Raw genomic sequence first — 14,738 nt, 5'->3', positions numbered from 1 at the left:
CAAATTACAAATGTTGGTGAGATTGTGTAGAAAAGGTAACCCTTGCACACTTTTGGTGGAAATGTAAATTTTCTCAGCCCCATTGTGCAAAGCAGTATGGGGTTCATCTAAAAATTAAAAGTAGAACCACCTTGTGACTCAGCAGTTTCACTCCTGGGTATATATCTTAAAAAAACCCAAATATCTAATTCCAAAACATATATGTATTCCAATGTTCACAGCAGCATTATTTACTATAGCTAAGATATGGAAGCAACCTAAGTGTCTATCAACATATATATGTGTGTGTGTGTGTGTATGTGTGTGTGTGTGTGTATATATATATATATATATATATATATATATATATATATATATGCCTGTATATCTAGATAGATAGATAGACAGATCTGTATACCACATCTTCTTTATGCAATGAAATACTTCTAAGCCATTAAAAAAGATAGAAATTTTGCCATTTGCTACAACATGGATGGACTTGAAAGGTATTATGCTAAATGAAATAAGTCAGACAGGGAAAGCCAAATACTATATGATATCATTTATATGTGGAATCTAAAAAATAAAACAAACTGTGGAATATAACAAAAAAGAAGCAGTACAGATATATGTAACATACTAATGGTTATCAGTGGAGAGAGGGAAGTGGTGTGGGGCCAGAAAGAGGTAGGGGGTTAAGAGGTACAAATTACTATGTATAAACTAAATAAGCTACTAAGATTTAGTGCATAAAATATGTCTAATGTTTTAGAACTATAAATGTAGTTTAATCTTTAAAAATTATGAATCATTATGTCATACACTTGAAGCTTAAATAATATTATATATTAATTCACTAATTTTCAGAAATTTGACTGAAAAAGAAATGACTATCAATATGTTTTTTTCAAAATCAGAATCTAGAATTACTTAACAATTCCTGTGATGGTCAATGACTAAGGTAATATTGATTTTAGTAATTAAAAACCTTACTTCCAATAGTTTTGACATCTTCTCTGTACTGAGAGTCCAAGTTATTATTATAAACTTCTTTTGACCGGTTTTTCTCTGTAATGGACAGTTGTTTTCCACTATGTATGTCATATGAAGCAAAACATGACAAAAAAATTTAATAAAAATATCTTTTTTTCCTTTAACCTTTTTGAGAGGTTTTCCTATATGTATATGCATAAGTTCAGACACTATTTTTTTTTACTTCTTCCATACTGAATACCACAAAATTATATTACTACCTATGCTATTATAAGAATTCAATTTACCATCAGAATGTTGTACTGTCCCATTTATATCAAACATGTTAGTATATTTCATTATATATATTACCTATGGACTTTTAAAGGAAATGAATCATTCAAGCATTATTTGTTAACTTTACTCTTTTTCATTTGTTTTGTTAATATTTTTTATATTTGAAAAATAAAATTAAACTAAGACTTTAAATGCTTAATGTGATTATCAAAATCATGATTAGTAAATAGCTTTAATGTTTTTAATGGAAACTGAAGACTTGTGATCTTTAGCTACTAAGTGGGCACAAGCTTTTGCTATAAAATATACATATTTATGGTTTCACTATGACTTTATTCTGCCTTTGATTTGAAAAAGTGTGTTCTAGGAGTTATTCATACAATTTCTTTTACCATGTGGTTCTAACAGATTCTTCTAGAATTATGTCACCTCAAATTTTAGAAAAGAGTTGCTTAGTTTTGTATTTTCTTCACATCCCTTTATCCAGGGAAACAATTTATAATAAGAATCAGAGACACTGAAATTCAGATGCAATTGTATGTGAATGAAATAGATTATAATAACTATTATCCTACAAACCTTAAAACCATGCTAACATTAAAAAACTACAACATAATAATCCCCTAATCAAAATTAACTCCCTAAGTTTGACTTAACTGTGCATTTGACTTAATTTCTGACTTAGACCTTAAGCTAAAATTATAGTAAACTTACCTTCTTTGCTCTGTTTATCTATTGTTCTCCATGTGTGCATGGAAGAGCTGTATGTTAATATACATAATTATGATTCGCTCTCTTTTACAATCATATTTTATTATCTAATCTGGGTATTTCTAACTGGTGATGTTAGTGGGAGGTGACAAAGTTTATATACTGTGCTTCTGCAAAGAATTTCCATATTCCCTCAAATCTGTACTCACTTTGGGGTTCAGAATTCAAATCTCAAAAATTTTAATGGACCTCCAACTTGTATTCCAGATAAGTTGCATCTTTCGAAGTTTAGTTTTCATAATCATTTTCATTCAAAACCTCAAAATAGTTACTCTTTAAAGTGAAATAAAATAAAATGAAAAGCAACAACTGGAAAAAACTTAGGGCATCATCTGATGAAAGATAAGCAATTGCTCCAAGAAAGCTATTCCACTTTACCTTCCGTACACTTATGCTACAGTTTTATAATTTTCTCTTTAAATACAGTCTCAAGGGATCTATTGAAATAAAACAGAAAAAAAAAAAAACTTTCTTTGGGGATCAGAGTTTCCAAAGTATTACTTGTTAGTAATAAAAGACTCCATTATAATCTACTTACATAAAAGCCAAAGTGAAAGTATCCTAGAGGTGTGTCATAAGTGATTTAGGAAAATCAATGAAATTTTTAACAGAATCATCAGCAGTTTTCTGCCCTGGGTCAGCATTTGAAAATCTTAAGCTGGTTTACAGCAACACAAGACAGTGCTATGCTTCCAAATGGCAGGAAGAGCAGTTTCAGACTTTATTGTAAACCATTTTACACTATGGCTCCTAGTGGTGTATACATATTATTGATCAGTAGTAATTAAAGATAATTTATTATTGAATTAATAAGGCAAGTCTTGGAGTATATTTTTGAGGAAATTTTTTGATTCTTCAGGTGAACTAAATGTTATCTATGAAATATATTTTATGTTCATGCCCAAACCTGGAGATAGTCCAATGTCCATTGCTGGTGAATGCTTTAGAAAACTGGGGTACAATACAATGGGATAAATGAATGATACATAAAAAACACAACTGAATATTATACATATTATTCTAAGGTAAAGAATCCATGTAAAATATCTACATACTTTATGATTCCATTTCTCTAATTCCGGAAAACTGTAAACCATACGGACAGAAATCTGATTAGTGTGTTCAGGGGCTAAGGCTAAGGGTGTGAGGTGATTAACTGCTGAAATGTCATGAAGGAACATTTCAGGGCAATGGAAACGTTTTCTATGTTAATTGTAGAGGTCTTTGCATGTTAGTCGAAGTTCATGAACTATTCACTCCAAAAAGGTCAACTATTTTGCGTTAATTTCTATCTCAATATTTGATAATCTGCCTATCAAATATTTTTGAATGTAATTTATTACTTTCCTTTAGACTATGGCTAAGATTACTTAGATCGGTATTATCCAATCTGGTAGCCTCCAGCCAAAAGTGGGTATATACATTTAAATTTAAAATTCCAGAAACAGTTCATACATTTTTAATTAAATTTTAATGCCATTTTGAGTATCATGATGAAATCTCACACCTCCCTGCCCTGTCCCACCTGAGAGGTGAATCACCCCTTTATCTAAAGTATCCACACTGTATTCAGTACACACTCACTGATCACCTAGAAGCCATCTTGTTACCAGATCAACTGCTGTAGGATCACAGTGTTTTTGTTCAAGTAACACATTTTACGTAATAATGACCTCAAAGCACAAGAGTGATGCTGGCAATTGGGATATTCTCTTACTGTGCCTAATCAATTATCTAAACTTTTCATAAGTATGAATGTATGGGAAAAAAAATAATATGTTTAGGGTTCAGTATTGTCCATGGTTTCAGGCATCTTCTGGGGATCTTGGAATGTATTTCCTGTGAATGAGGGAGACGTCTGTATGACATATTTATCCAAGAATTTAATCCTGTGGGATGCTTTGGAACTTTCTTTATGCTAAGTTAATAGTCAATTCTGTAAATATCTCATGTATTTTTAAGAACATTAATTATTTTGAATTCGGGTGCAGTATTTATTTCATCTTTATAAGTAGGTATAATAAACAAAGCTGGAGTTGTTTTATATTTTTGTAAAAAATAATATAGTTTATGACATTTTAGTTATAATTTTCCATTCTATAATTTCCTTTTGGTTTCATTTAGGTTTTCTATTTCATTTTTCAATGCTCCTATTTTGTTCATACATTGCTTTCTTGATTTCTCCACATCTTCCTTTAGTTTCTTTTAGCATTTTTTTTTTTTTTTTGTCTTTTTGGCATTTTCTTGGGTCACTCTCCCGGCATATGGAGGTTCCCAGGCCAGGGGTCAAATCGGAGCTGTAGCCACCGGCCTATACCAGAGCCACAGCAACGCAAGATCCGAGCCGAGTCTGCAACCTACACCACAGTTCACGGCAACGCCGGATCCTTAACCCACTGAGCAAGGCCAGGGATCGAACACGCGACCCCATGGCTCCTAGTCGGATTTGTCAACCACTGCGCCATGACGGGAACTCCCTTTTTAGCATCTTTAATACAGTTGTCCTAAAGACTTTGTCTAGTAGATTTGCCACTAAGTCTTTTGGAGGGACAATTTCTGTTGACTTGTTTTGAATGAACCATACTTGTTTCTCTTTATGACTTGTGATTTTTTTTGTTGAGCACTAGACATTTGAATCTGAATGTGCTAACTCTGGGATTCAGATTCCTCCTCTTGCTCAAGAGCTGCTGGTTTTTTTGTTATTGTTTTCTGTTTTTGTTTTGTTTAGATTGTTGTGGGCATCCTCTGTGCCAAGTATCAGGCTGAGTATAAACTTTCCTTTGCTTTTTTATTTTTTGCTCTTTAGGGTAGCATATGGAGGTTCCTAGGCTAGGGGGCTAGGAGTTGAATCGGAGCTATAGCTGCAGGTCTACACCATAGCCACAGCAATGCAGGACCCGAGCCACTGCATAAGCCCAGGTATCAAAGCCGCATTTGATACCTGATAGTAATACTAGTCAGATTCGTTTACACTGCCCCACAACAGGAACTCCTTTTTTTTTTTTTTTTTTCTGAGTATAACCATGAGGTCTTCTCAGTTGTCTTCTAGCCTGTGCCTTTCCTTGGGTAAGCACAGTTGCTTTCTAAATATTCCTTTATATGAATTTTAATTTAGAATATTCTTGGCATACAAAGGGGAGAGGGGAAAGTCATTCGGTCAAAGAGAAAGAGCTTACAACAGAACACTGTAAACCAGCCATATGGAAAAAAAATCATTTAAAAAATTAAAAAATAAAAGTTTTTAGTTAACAAAAGTCCTGAAAAACAAACAAACAAACAAAAAAACCAAGGGGACATATAACATCAATAGCCATCTTTTATCTGCACCTCTGTGATTAGAAGCCAAAGCCAGGTATCAGAATACAGACCCTTAATATCTGAAGAACACAATCTTCTGCCCATCTCGGCTCCTGAAAGCCATGTGCAAGCTGCACCAAGAACATGTGTATAGCTGCCTGCCATGGGTGGGGAGGTGTGGGATGGGCAGCTGTTACTGTGCTAAAAGCAAAAATTACAGAAATTAAGAGCAATTTTTCATTCCAGTCTTCCCCCGGAAATTGTAAGCCTTAGAGTGTTAAACTGATCACAAGACACAGATTCTGCTAGTGCTATTATTGTTGTGTAGGTGATGAGACAGATACCTGGTGCTCCCTATGCCAACATCTTCCCAAAATTATTTCAATGATCTACTCCTTTTCATGACACACTTGTAAACTCTAATAAAGAATGTATTTGATTAAAATAGATTCATATTCAAAGTCAATATACTTTAATCTTTTGTATTAGGTATCAGGTTTTAAATAACTATTAGTATTCTCTACTAATTTTGTACACAATTTCTTGTAATGGAGATATTCTAAATTTTAAAGATCATCTTTAACATTGATTTTTTTCTTTGTTGGAATTAAAAAAGAACTATGTTAGATATTAATATGATTGGTGAAATGTTTTCTTTTCTCTCTCTCTCTTTTTTTTTTTTTTTTTTTTTTTAGGGCTGTGCTAGCAGCATTGACCCCCACACTAGGAGTCAAATCCAAGTTCTAGCTTCCAGTCTACACCACAGCCACAGCAGTGCTGAATCCTTAACCCACTGAGTGAGGCCAGGGCTCAAATCCATGTGCTCATGGATACTAATTGGGTTCATTACTGCTGAGCTATGAGGGGAACTCCTTTTGTTTTGTTTTTAATTAACTGATTGATTCATTATTGCTATAGATTTATAATATTATATTATAGGCAAGTGTACAACTCAGTGATTCAATATTATAAAGACATACTCCCTTTAAAGATATTCCAAAATAATGGATACATTTCCCTGATATATTCAATATACCCTTATTATTTTTTTGTACATAGTAGATTTTATCTTTTAATCTCATACTCCTATCTCATTCCATTCCCTTCTATTTATCCACTGGTAAACAACAGTTGGTCCTTTATAAATATGATTCTGTTACTGTTTTGTTATATACATTTTGCAGTGTTTCATGTCTGATTCACTAGGCAGCAGATTCAGCCAAAAAGGAATTTCCTCTAACCCTATTGGCAACTTCTCTGCTTTATCACAGTAATGCATTTGTCTAGTTTCACAATTAGAAAGAAATCAATAAATGCCACCAAATAACTATTATTTTTCAAAAGATATGAATCAGTATAACACTCACTGATAGTCTCTGTGGAAATCCTTCCAATCCCAGATTGAAACATTGTACTTCTACTATAACTGTGAAGTTAATTGATCATTCCAGCATTTATTTCATAGTTGGCTAAAAGGTGAGACTAAGAGTATTTTTCTAGTATAGAGGTATGCTTAGTTTTGGTGAGATATTTGTATATGTTTAGCATTTACCAGTATCCAAACATACCATCATTTGTCAATTTAATTATCACACTCCCTAAGGACTATAAAGATAAGGAAAGAAACTTGGAGAATTAAATAAAACAAATCTGATGCTATCAATCAGGATATATTATTTTTTTGAAAGTTGATTTCCACAGGAAATCATCATAAGCATCTTAACTTTACCTCTGGCTATAATCTAAGCCTCCGTATTAATCAACTAATTCTTATCATGCTAATTAAGATAAGAATAATGACAATAGTAAATCTGTGAGTCAGGGCATAATATAACAATGTAATATTAGAGGTAGGCTAAAAATGGTCCCCCAAAATAATAGGACCTAATCCCTAGAACCTATAAATGTTATCTGATATCCAAAACAGCTCTTTGCAGATGTGAATAAATTAAAGATCTTAAAATGGGGAGACTTGTTTGGATTATCCAGGTGGAATTTAAATGCAATTACAAGTGTCCTTATAAAACAGAAGCAGAGGGATATCTGACACTGACAGAAGAGGGCAATGTGAACACAGAGGCAGCAGCTGGGTAATGAATGTGACCACAAGCCAGCGGAAGTCAGCAGCCCCCAGAAGCAGGAAGAGATAAGAAGTGGAGCCTCCCTGGTGCCTCAGGAGGGAATACAGCCCTGATAACTCCTTGGTTTTGGTCCAGTGAACCTCATATCACACACTGGGCAGTGAGCCGTGAAAGAATAAATTTTCACAGTTTTAAGCCCTCCATGTTTTTCAAAATTTGTGATTAAGAAAATGAATACACTGCTCAGTAAAAGAAATGGCATTATATACATAATGAGAGTGTCAATAATATTAATAAAACTCCAGCCTTAGGAACACATGGAAGGAGAAAAGCTTTCACTTTCTAAAATATGGCAGTCAGATGTCTTAAACAAAATCTTCCTGATACAAAAACCCTAAAAACTCTGTAATAAATTAAAAAGGAAATTAAAAATGTGAATGGCTGAGCTGGTGGGAGGTGAGTGAAATCTGCACTATTTAGATAGAGTGAATGAGTTTTGAAATAGATCATCATCAGGGGAATGAGAGAGGAAACAAGTGTTGGACCAGGAATTGGATTTTACTGGACTTCATAAAATGGGTAACAAAGCACATGTGGGTTGCATACGCAGTAGTTAATTGAGTTGCATGTAGATATATTGAGTGGGAAGTAGAGAAAGCCATCTTCATCAAAACCTGAATAAAAATTATAACATCCTTTCCAAAGAGAGATAGATGTGGCCACTTGCTCCCTTGACCTTAGATATACACATATATACATATGTATATATGTGTATATATGTGTATATATATATACCTTCCTTTAGAATTTCTATTCTCATCCCTACCCTTAGACATATGTGGAAGTAGACTGAATACACCCCCAAAATTTGATAACCACCAATCAAAGTTTATTTAACAGGGGTCTAATGATTAGCACTCAAATATCTGCAGCAGCAAGTGCCAATCCTCCTAAAAGAACTCAAATAGACACACAAATACCTTTCTAAATATTGTACTTGGAGTAAAATAACTCAATATGTGCATAGCAGGTCAATATAAGTGATCTTAAGCAGCAGCAATAAACTACCAACTGGATCCATAAAAATAAAAGGAAAATCACAAATATCTATAAAATCATATGTAATCACATAAAGAATTAACATAGAGTAAGGCAATTTCATATAGGGATAAGAGAATAGTGAAGAAAAGATTTTGGCTTATTTAATTAGCATGAGTGTTTCTAGAGATCCATCCATGTTGCTGCAAATGGCATTAGTTTGTCTTTTTGTGGTTGAGTAATATTCCATTGTATATATGTACCACATCTTCTTAATCCATTCATATGTTGATGGACATTTATGTTGTTTCTGTGTCTTGGCTAGTAAATACACTATACTTTAATAAGAAGAAGAAGAAAAAGAAAAATAAAAGGTTTTGGAAAAAATAGACTTATTCAAATGAAAAGAAAAGCAATTGAAATACAATTTTGTATATAGATTAAACCAAGAATTGATTTTCCTGTTGATATAATAGCTCAACATCATCCCAAAAATTATTTTGAATATTGGGAAAAGGCAAGATCATATAAATATGAAAGAGTTCACAAAACACTGTACATATAATGAAATATTCTAACATATGTTTGGATATCCAGAAGTATAAAATAAATATCTAATATAGGGAAATTTTTCAGTACAAGATATTGGTTGCTCACTGTCCTCAAGTAATAAAAGAAGCAACTTGCATCTTTAGGAAATCAAATAAATATTGGCAATGTAAATAAAAAATCCATGAGTAGATAAATCACAATGAAATGCTGAAGCTGCAAAGGTAAAAAAGAAAAGATTTGAAGGGCAGTCAGAAAGTAAAAGTAGATTAGAGGCATATGGTAATTTTCTATACGAAGATAATTTAATAGTATCTTAAAAATATAGAAAGATCAATAATCATCAAATTAAAATTGTATACACAGCAAAATAATTATTTAAAATTTGGAATTTAAAGGCATTTAAGGCAGAGAAATTACTGAGAGGTAATTTTTCAAAAACATCAGAAAAAATTGAAAATGTAAGCAACAAAGTCCCAGACTGAGAGGCAGTATTTGCAGCAGAATGATTCGTACCTGCAATATATAAAAATATTCCCATGAGGAGTTCCCATCGTGGCTCAGTAGTTAACAAATCTGACTAGGAACCATGAGATTGTGGGTTCAATCCCTGGCCTTGCTCAGTGGGTTAAGGATCTGGCATTGCTGTGAGCTGCGGTGTAGGTGGCAGACGCAGCTTGGATCCCGCGTTGCTGTGGCTCTGGGGCAGGCTGGTAGCTACAGCTCCGATTTGACCCCTGGCCTAGGAACCTCCATATGCCACGGAAGCGGCCCAAAAAATGGCAAAAAGACCCCCCCAAAAAATATATATATATATTCCCATGAAACTATAAAGAGTAACCTATCTATATAAAACTGGCTTAACTTCACAGTGCATGAAATATGTGAAAATGGGTTTAACCCTCTATTTTTAGGAAAATGTCATTAACATCATTGTGAAGGAATGTAATTTCAGATAACTTTGAATATATGTCAACCCTCACTAGGCAAACAGAAGGAATGGGAATATGAAAATCATGTACTTTATATTAATTGGAGAGATAACAAGATAGGGGAGATTATGAGGGCAGAATACAGAGACTGGAGATCCAGGAAAATAAATTTGGCCTCTGTGTCTCCTTTTCCCTGAGGGAATTACTGATTCAGAGGTGACGACTGAGAAATGAAGGGAGGGTCAGTGTTTTTGATGGGTGCCTGGGTCCAGAGAGTCAGGGATAGGGCACCTCTGAGTGACTGGGGGATCACCTCTAGCTTTAGGTTGAGAATCTCTGGTAGGCAGATTCTTACAAGACTAGGTAGTTCAGCTTCAATCATCACAGTGTGTGTGTGTGCACTGGACTGAGATTATCCTGAATTACTAAGGGCATGTGGTACCTAGCAAAATCAAAAGTGAAACATCTCTGGAGGAATGGTCATCATCTTAAGTGACATTTTTTTTTTTAAATTGCACATCAAATAAATACAATGGAATAAGCTCAAAACAGATTGAAGACTAAACATAAGGCCAGATACTTTAAAATTCCTAGAGGGAAACATAAACAGAACACTCTTTGATTAAATCACAGCGACATCTTGTTTGATCCACCTCCTAGAATAAAGACAATAAAAACAAAAATAAACCAATGGGCCCTAATCAAACTCAAAAGCTTTTGCACAGCAAAGGAAACCATTAAAAATAAATAAATAAATAAATTACCCTCAGAATGGGAGAAAATCTTTGCACATTATGCAACTGACAAGTGCCTAGTCTCCAAAATATACAAACAACTCATACAACTCAACAACAACAAAAACCAAACAACCAAACTGAAAAATGGACAGAAGATCTAAATAGACATTTCTCCATAGAATATTCTTTTTTGTTGTAAATACACACTCTTATTAGATTGAGTAGCAAATGGAGATCAGTGGCTCAGAAATTAATGTTCCTTGTTTATTTGTTGTGTATTCTTCATTTATGTTTCACATAGTTTCAAAAAAAGTAAACAGGTAACCATTTCATACTGCCCACTCAGTTTTGGCGGTGGGTCACATTCAAGTTAATGAAATTCTAAGTTACTGCCTATTGGAAACGTGACAGAGGTTCCTGTTTGGGATAAACTTTCTCACCAGTAGAACTGGCCATATCATGCCATGGAACTGGAATATCTGAAATTCTTATTGGCATCAAGTATTTTAATTTTAAAGCATTTCTAGTTCGCTTTTGGGAGAAGGTCCTTCCAGTTTTAAATGCAAAGCAACTCACTGGGTTTTCTTTCTGTTTTCTGTTCTTTTCCTTGTCCTTTCTTTACTTAAAAAAATTTTTAATTGGTATGTCTTTCCTGAAAGCAGTCTCCAGAGTGCATTTCTTTTTTCTTTTCTCTTTTAATTTCAATTAATCCCCTGCGTCTCTTATGAGTGAAATGATAAAAACTCTACCTTCTGCTAATGTACAATTGGAATCAATAATTCTTTTTTATAAATTTGGGTTCCTTTCATCTTAAAGATTTCCTATAGTATCTTTTCATTTAGAGCGTTGCATTTCATTTCAGTTAGAAATTTTATATTTTTCTTTGCTTAAGCATAAGTCTTAAAAAAGAAAATGAATATTATTTGATCTAAAAGATGATTCAAATTTAATTATACTTAATATTTGGGTCTCATAATTTTAATGAGTATAAGTAAAAGTGGAAGATATTAGTGGATGAATATATTTTCTGTTTTCATGTCTGTTTAGAACACTCAACAGAAAAGCACTAGAATTACATTTCCTCTTGAAAGAATTGAGTATTTTATAAAAGGACAAATATTCATAAGTATTTTGACTCATTGTTTCTATCACATTCCCACAGAGGAAAAAAATCGTATCATTGTATCCTGGATACGGTAAGTTACTCATAATTTGGAATAAATATCTATATCATAAATAAAAACAATTTTGTAAGTATAAGTCAGTTACTTTCCACTGACTTTTGAAATGTCATGTATTTTCCTACTTGTATATAGAGGCAATATTCAATACTTCTTGATAAAATGCAATTGATTACGAGTAGATTAATGTATAGAGAACAAAGAGAGAGATGATAATTAAATGAAATAAAATAAAGAAAAATGGACAGTTATCACTAGGATAAGTAATTAATGCTATCAATTAGAGTATTTCAGTCATAGAGAATATATGTAACTGTTATTATTTTCACTAGCTTCATATATCTAAAAACTCTTTTGATGAGCTAAGGATTTTTAAAATTAACATTTCAAATTGACACTGGCATAATTTAATAGATATAAAAACGTTTTTGGAAATTTAGGAAATACACATAGAAAAGACATTTCAAGTAATACTTTTGTTCTCTTTATTTAGAATATGTAAAGAGGAACTAGCTCATTTGGAAATGGTCAACTAAAATTCGAATTGTCTTTCAAGTTGAAATGGGGAGAAAGAATTTAGTATAGTTAGAAATGTAACTGTGGCTTAAATAGAGCAGCAAAATAGACGATGTTTAGGTTAATCTGTGATATAGTTTTAGGTATCCTTTGTCTTGTGAAATTGATCAACCATTTAAACTTATTTACATTTCTGAGTATGTTTTTTTTTTCTATGTCTGTAGTTCTTACGAAGTCCTGTTACATCAGCTTTTTTAGTTGTTTCTTTACGTCTATTTAATAGGACTCAAAACTGAAATGAAGAACCAGTCAAGAGAAATAGAGTTCATTCTCCTAGGACTGACTGATGACCCACAGTTACAAACTGTGATTTTTATATTTCTCTTTCTAAACTATATGTTGAGTGTGATGGGGAACTTATCCATCATCCTTCTTATCTTGCTGGATCCCCGCCTCAAGACTCCCATGTATTTTTTCCTCCAAAACTTGTCCTTCTTGGAAGTTTCATTAACCACAGTCTGCATTCCCAGATTCTTAATAAGCATCATAACTAAAAACAAAATAATTACCTACAATGGTTGTGCATCTCAGTTATTCTTCTTTTTCTTATTAGGTGTTACAGAATTTTACCTGCTAGCTGCCATGTCTTTTGATCAATATGTAGCAATCTGCAAACCCCTACATTACCCAATCATTATGAGCAAAAAAGTGTGCTATCAACTTGTACTCAGTTCATGGGCAGCTGGCTTTCTGATTACCTTTCCACCACTGGTCTTGGGATTGAAACTGGAATTCTGTGCTTCCAAAGTAATTGATCATTTCATATGTGACACTTCCCCTGTGCTGCAGATTTCTTGCACAGACACTCATATCATTGAATTGATTTCATTTGCCTCAGCTGCTATAACACTCATGGTCACGTTGCTGTCAGTGATTTTTTCCTACACATATATTATCAAGACCATTCTAAAAATTCCCTCTGCTCAAAAAAGGTCAAAGGCTTTCTCCACTTGTTCTTCTCACATGATTGTAGTCTCCCTTACTTATGGCAGCTGTATCTTTATTTACGTGAAGCCATCAGCAAAGGAAAGGGTGACTTTATCCAAAGGAGTAGCTGTTATCTATACCTCAGTTGCCCCTTTATTAAATCCCTTCATTTACACTCTAAGGAACCAGCAAGTGAAACAAGCCTTCAAGGATACAGTCCAAAAGATCTCCGTTCTGTTTCAGTAAGATTTATTATTATAAAACCTTGGAGAAAATATAAATGAAAAGTTGTTATTCATTCTTTAGTTTCCTTAATCTGTCCTTCAATTACTCAGTCTTATAAAATTTTAACTAAGTCTTTCAGCACAATACACCTTTTCTTTCTATTGATGTTTATAATTAGTATTCTTTACTTTTTACAATAAGAGTTTTTTTTTTCTTCAAGTTATCATCAGAGACGTTATTTATCATTTATTCTACAAAACATTGGACTGACTTCTAGAAGAAACATATTTTAATCACAAATTAATCATAAGAAAATTATATAGACATGAGTATAACATCATGTACTATAACTGGGGCTCTGGGAAGTACTTCATATGCCACTGGCCAATATCACAAGCCTGATAATTCTGAGAATAGCCTTTGGACCAATCATCCAAGATTTAAAACAAGACCTATGTGTGAGCCTAAAACAAGACAAATCAAGCTTCTCATAATCTTTGTTGCTAAGTTTCTCTAGTTACAATATAGGTGCCATGTATAATAATTTAAAAGGTTACTTTCAGAATGATATGAGACTCTCTGTATAAGGTGACTCTAGATCTACATCTATCTGATCTAGAACTCTCAAGACCTGGAGGCAATGGTTGCCTTAGTGGAGACAACAGTTAAAAAGGAAAGAAAAAAAAAAGGGGGGCTTCAAATCACAAACAGGTATATGGACTAAATTATACTTGACTTTATCTGGTAGGTGTAAAGTCCTGAAAAATGGAATGAATAGGAATCACCCACCAGGTTAGCTTTTTAAATGCAAAGTCCATATTCTCATCCATAAAAACTATTCTCATCTTGCCTGGAGTACAGTGGAGAATTATGGTCTGTAGGTGATTATGAGGCAGGTGGTTCATTGAGAGCTTTCATTTGAATCTAAGAATCTCTGTGACCAGATTTTTATTTTAGAAAGATTGCTGTGTTAACTGTATTGAGGACAGGTTTTTAGATGCTGGAGTTAGGAAAACAGCATGGAGAGCTAGTCTTATAAATTCATTGAGTTACTTGAGAGGTAAAATGCGATAGTGGACATGTATGCTAAGCTCAGGTAGCTGGTTCTGGAGATATTTTGGAGAATAAAGTGGGGGAACTACTAAACACTTGCATATCTGGTATTAATGAAATCAA

General features: G+C 33.3%; 2 protein-coding genes across 3 annotated transcripts in view; one reads left to right on the top strand and one right to left on the bottom strand.

Moving 5' to 3' along the window:
- Positions 1-14,738, bottom strand: part of LOC146403204 (uncharacterized) — a 732,844-nt gene that overhangs the window by 510,408 nt on the left and 207,698 nt on the right. The gene's annotated exons all lie outside the window — the stretch shown is intronic.
- Positions 12,648-13,583, top strand: LOC100157506 (olfactory receptor 6C6-like). Its single transcript, XM_021082116.2, has one exon. The coding sequence runs from the start codon at positions 12,648-12,650 to the stop codon at positions 13,581-13,583; it is 936 nt and encodes a 311-aa protein (XP_020937775.1).

The sequence above is a fragment of the Sus scrofa genome, chromosome 5 (genome assembly GCF_054392235.1).
Source record: "Sus scrofa isolate SSC_HxYL_T2T_F1_AM1 chromosome 5, Sscrofa_HxYL_maternal_Yorkshire_Landrace_v2.0, whole genome shotgun sequence".
Classification (NCBI taxonomy): domain Eukaryota; kingdom Metazoa; phylum Chordata; class Mammalia; order Artiodactyla; family Suidae; genus Sus; species Sus scrofa.
Note: the sequence above shows the minus strand (reverse complement) of the source record. Positions and strands in the feature narration are given on the sequence as shown.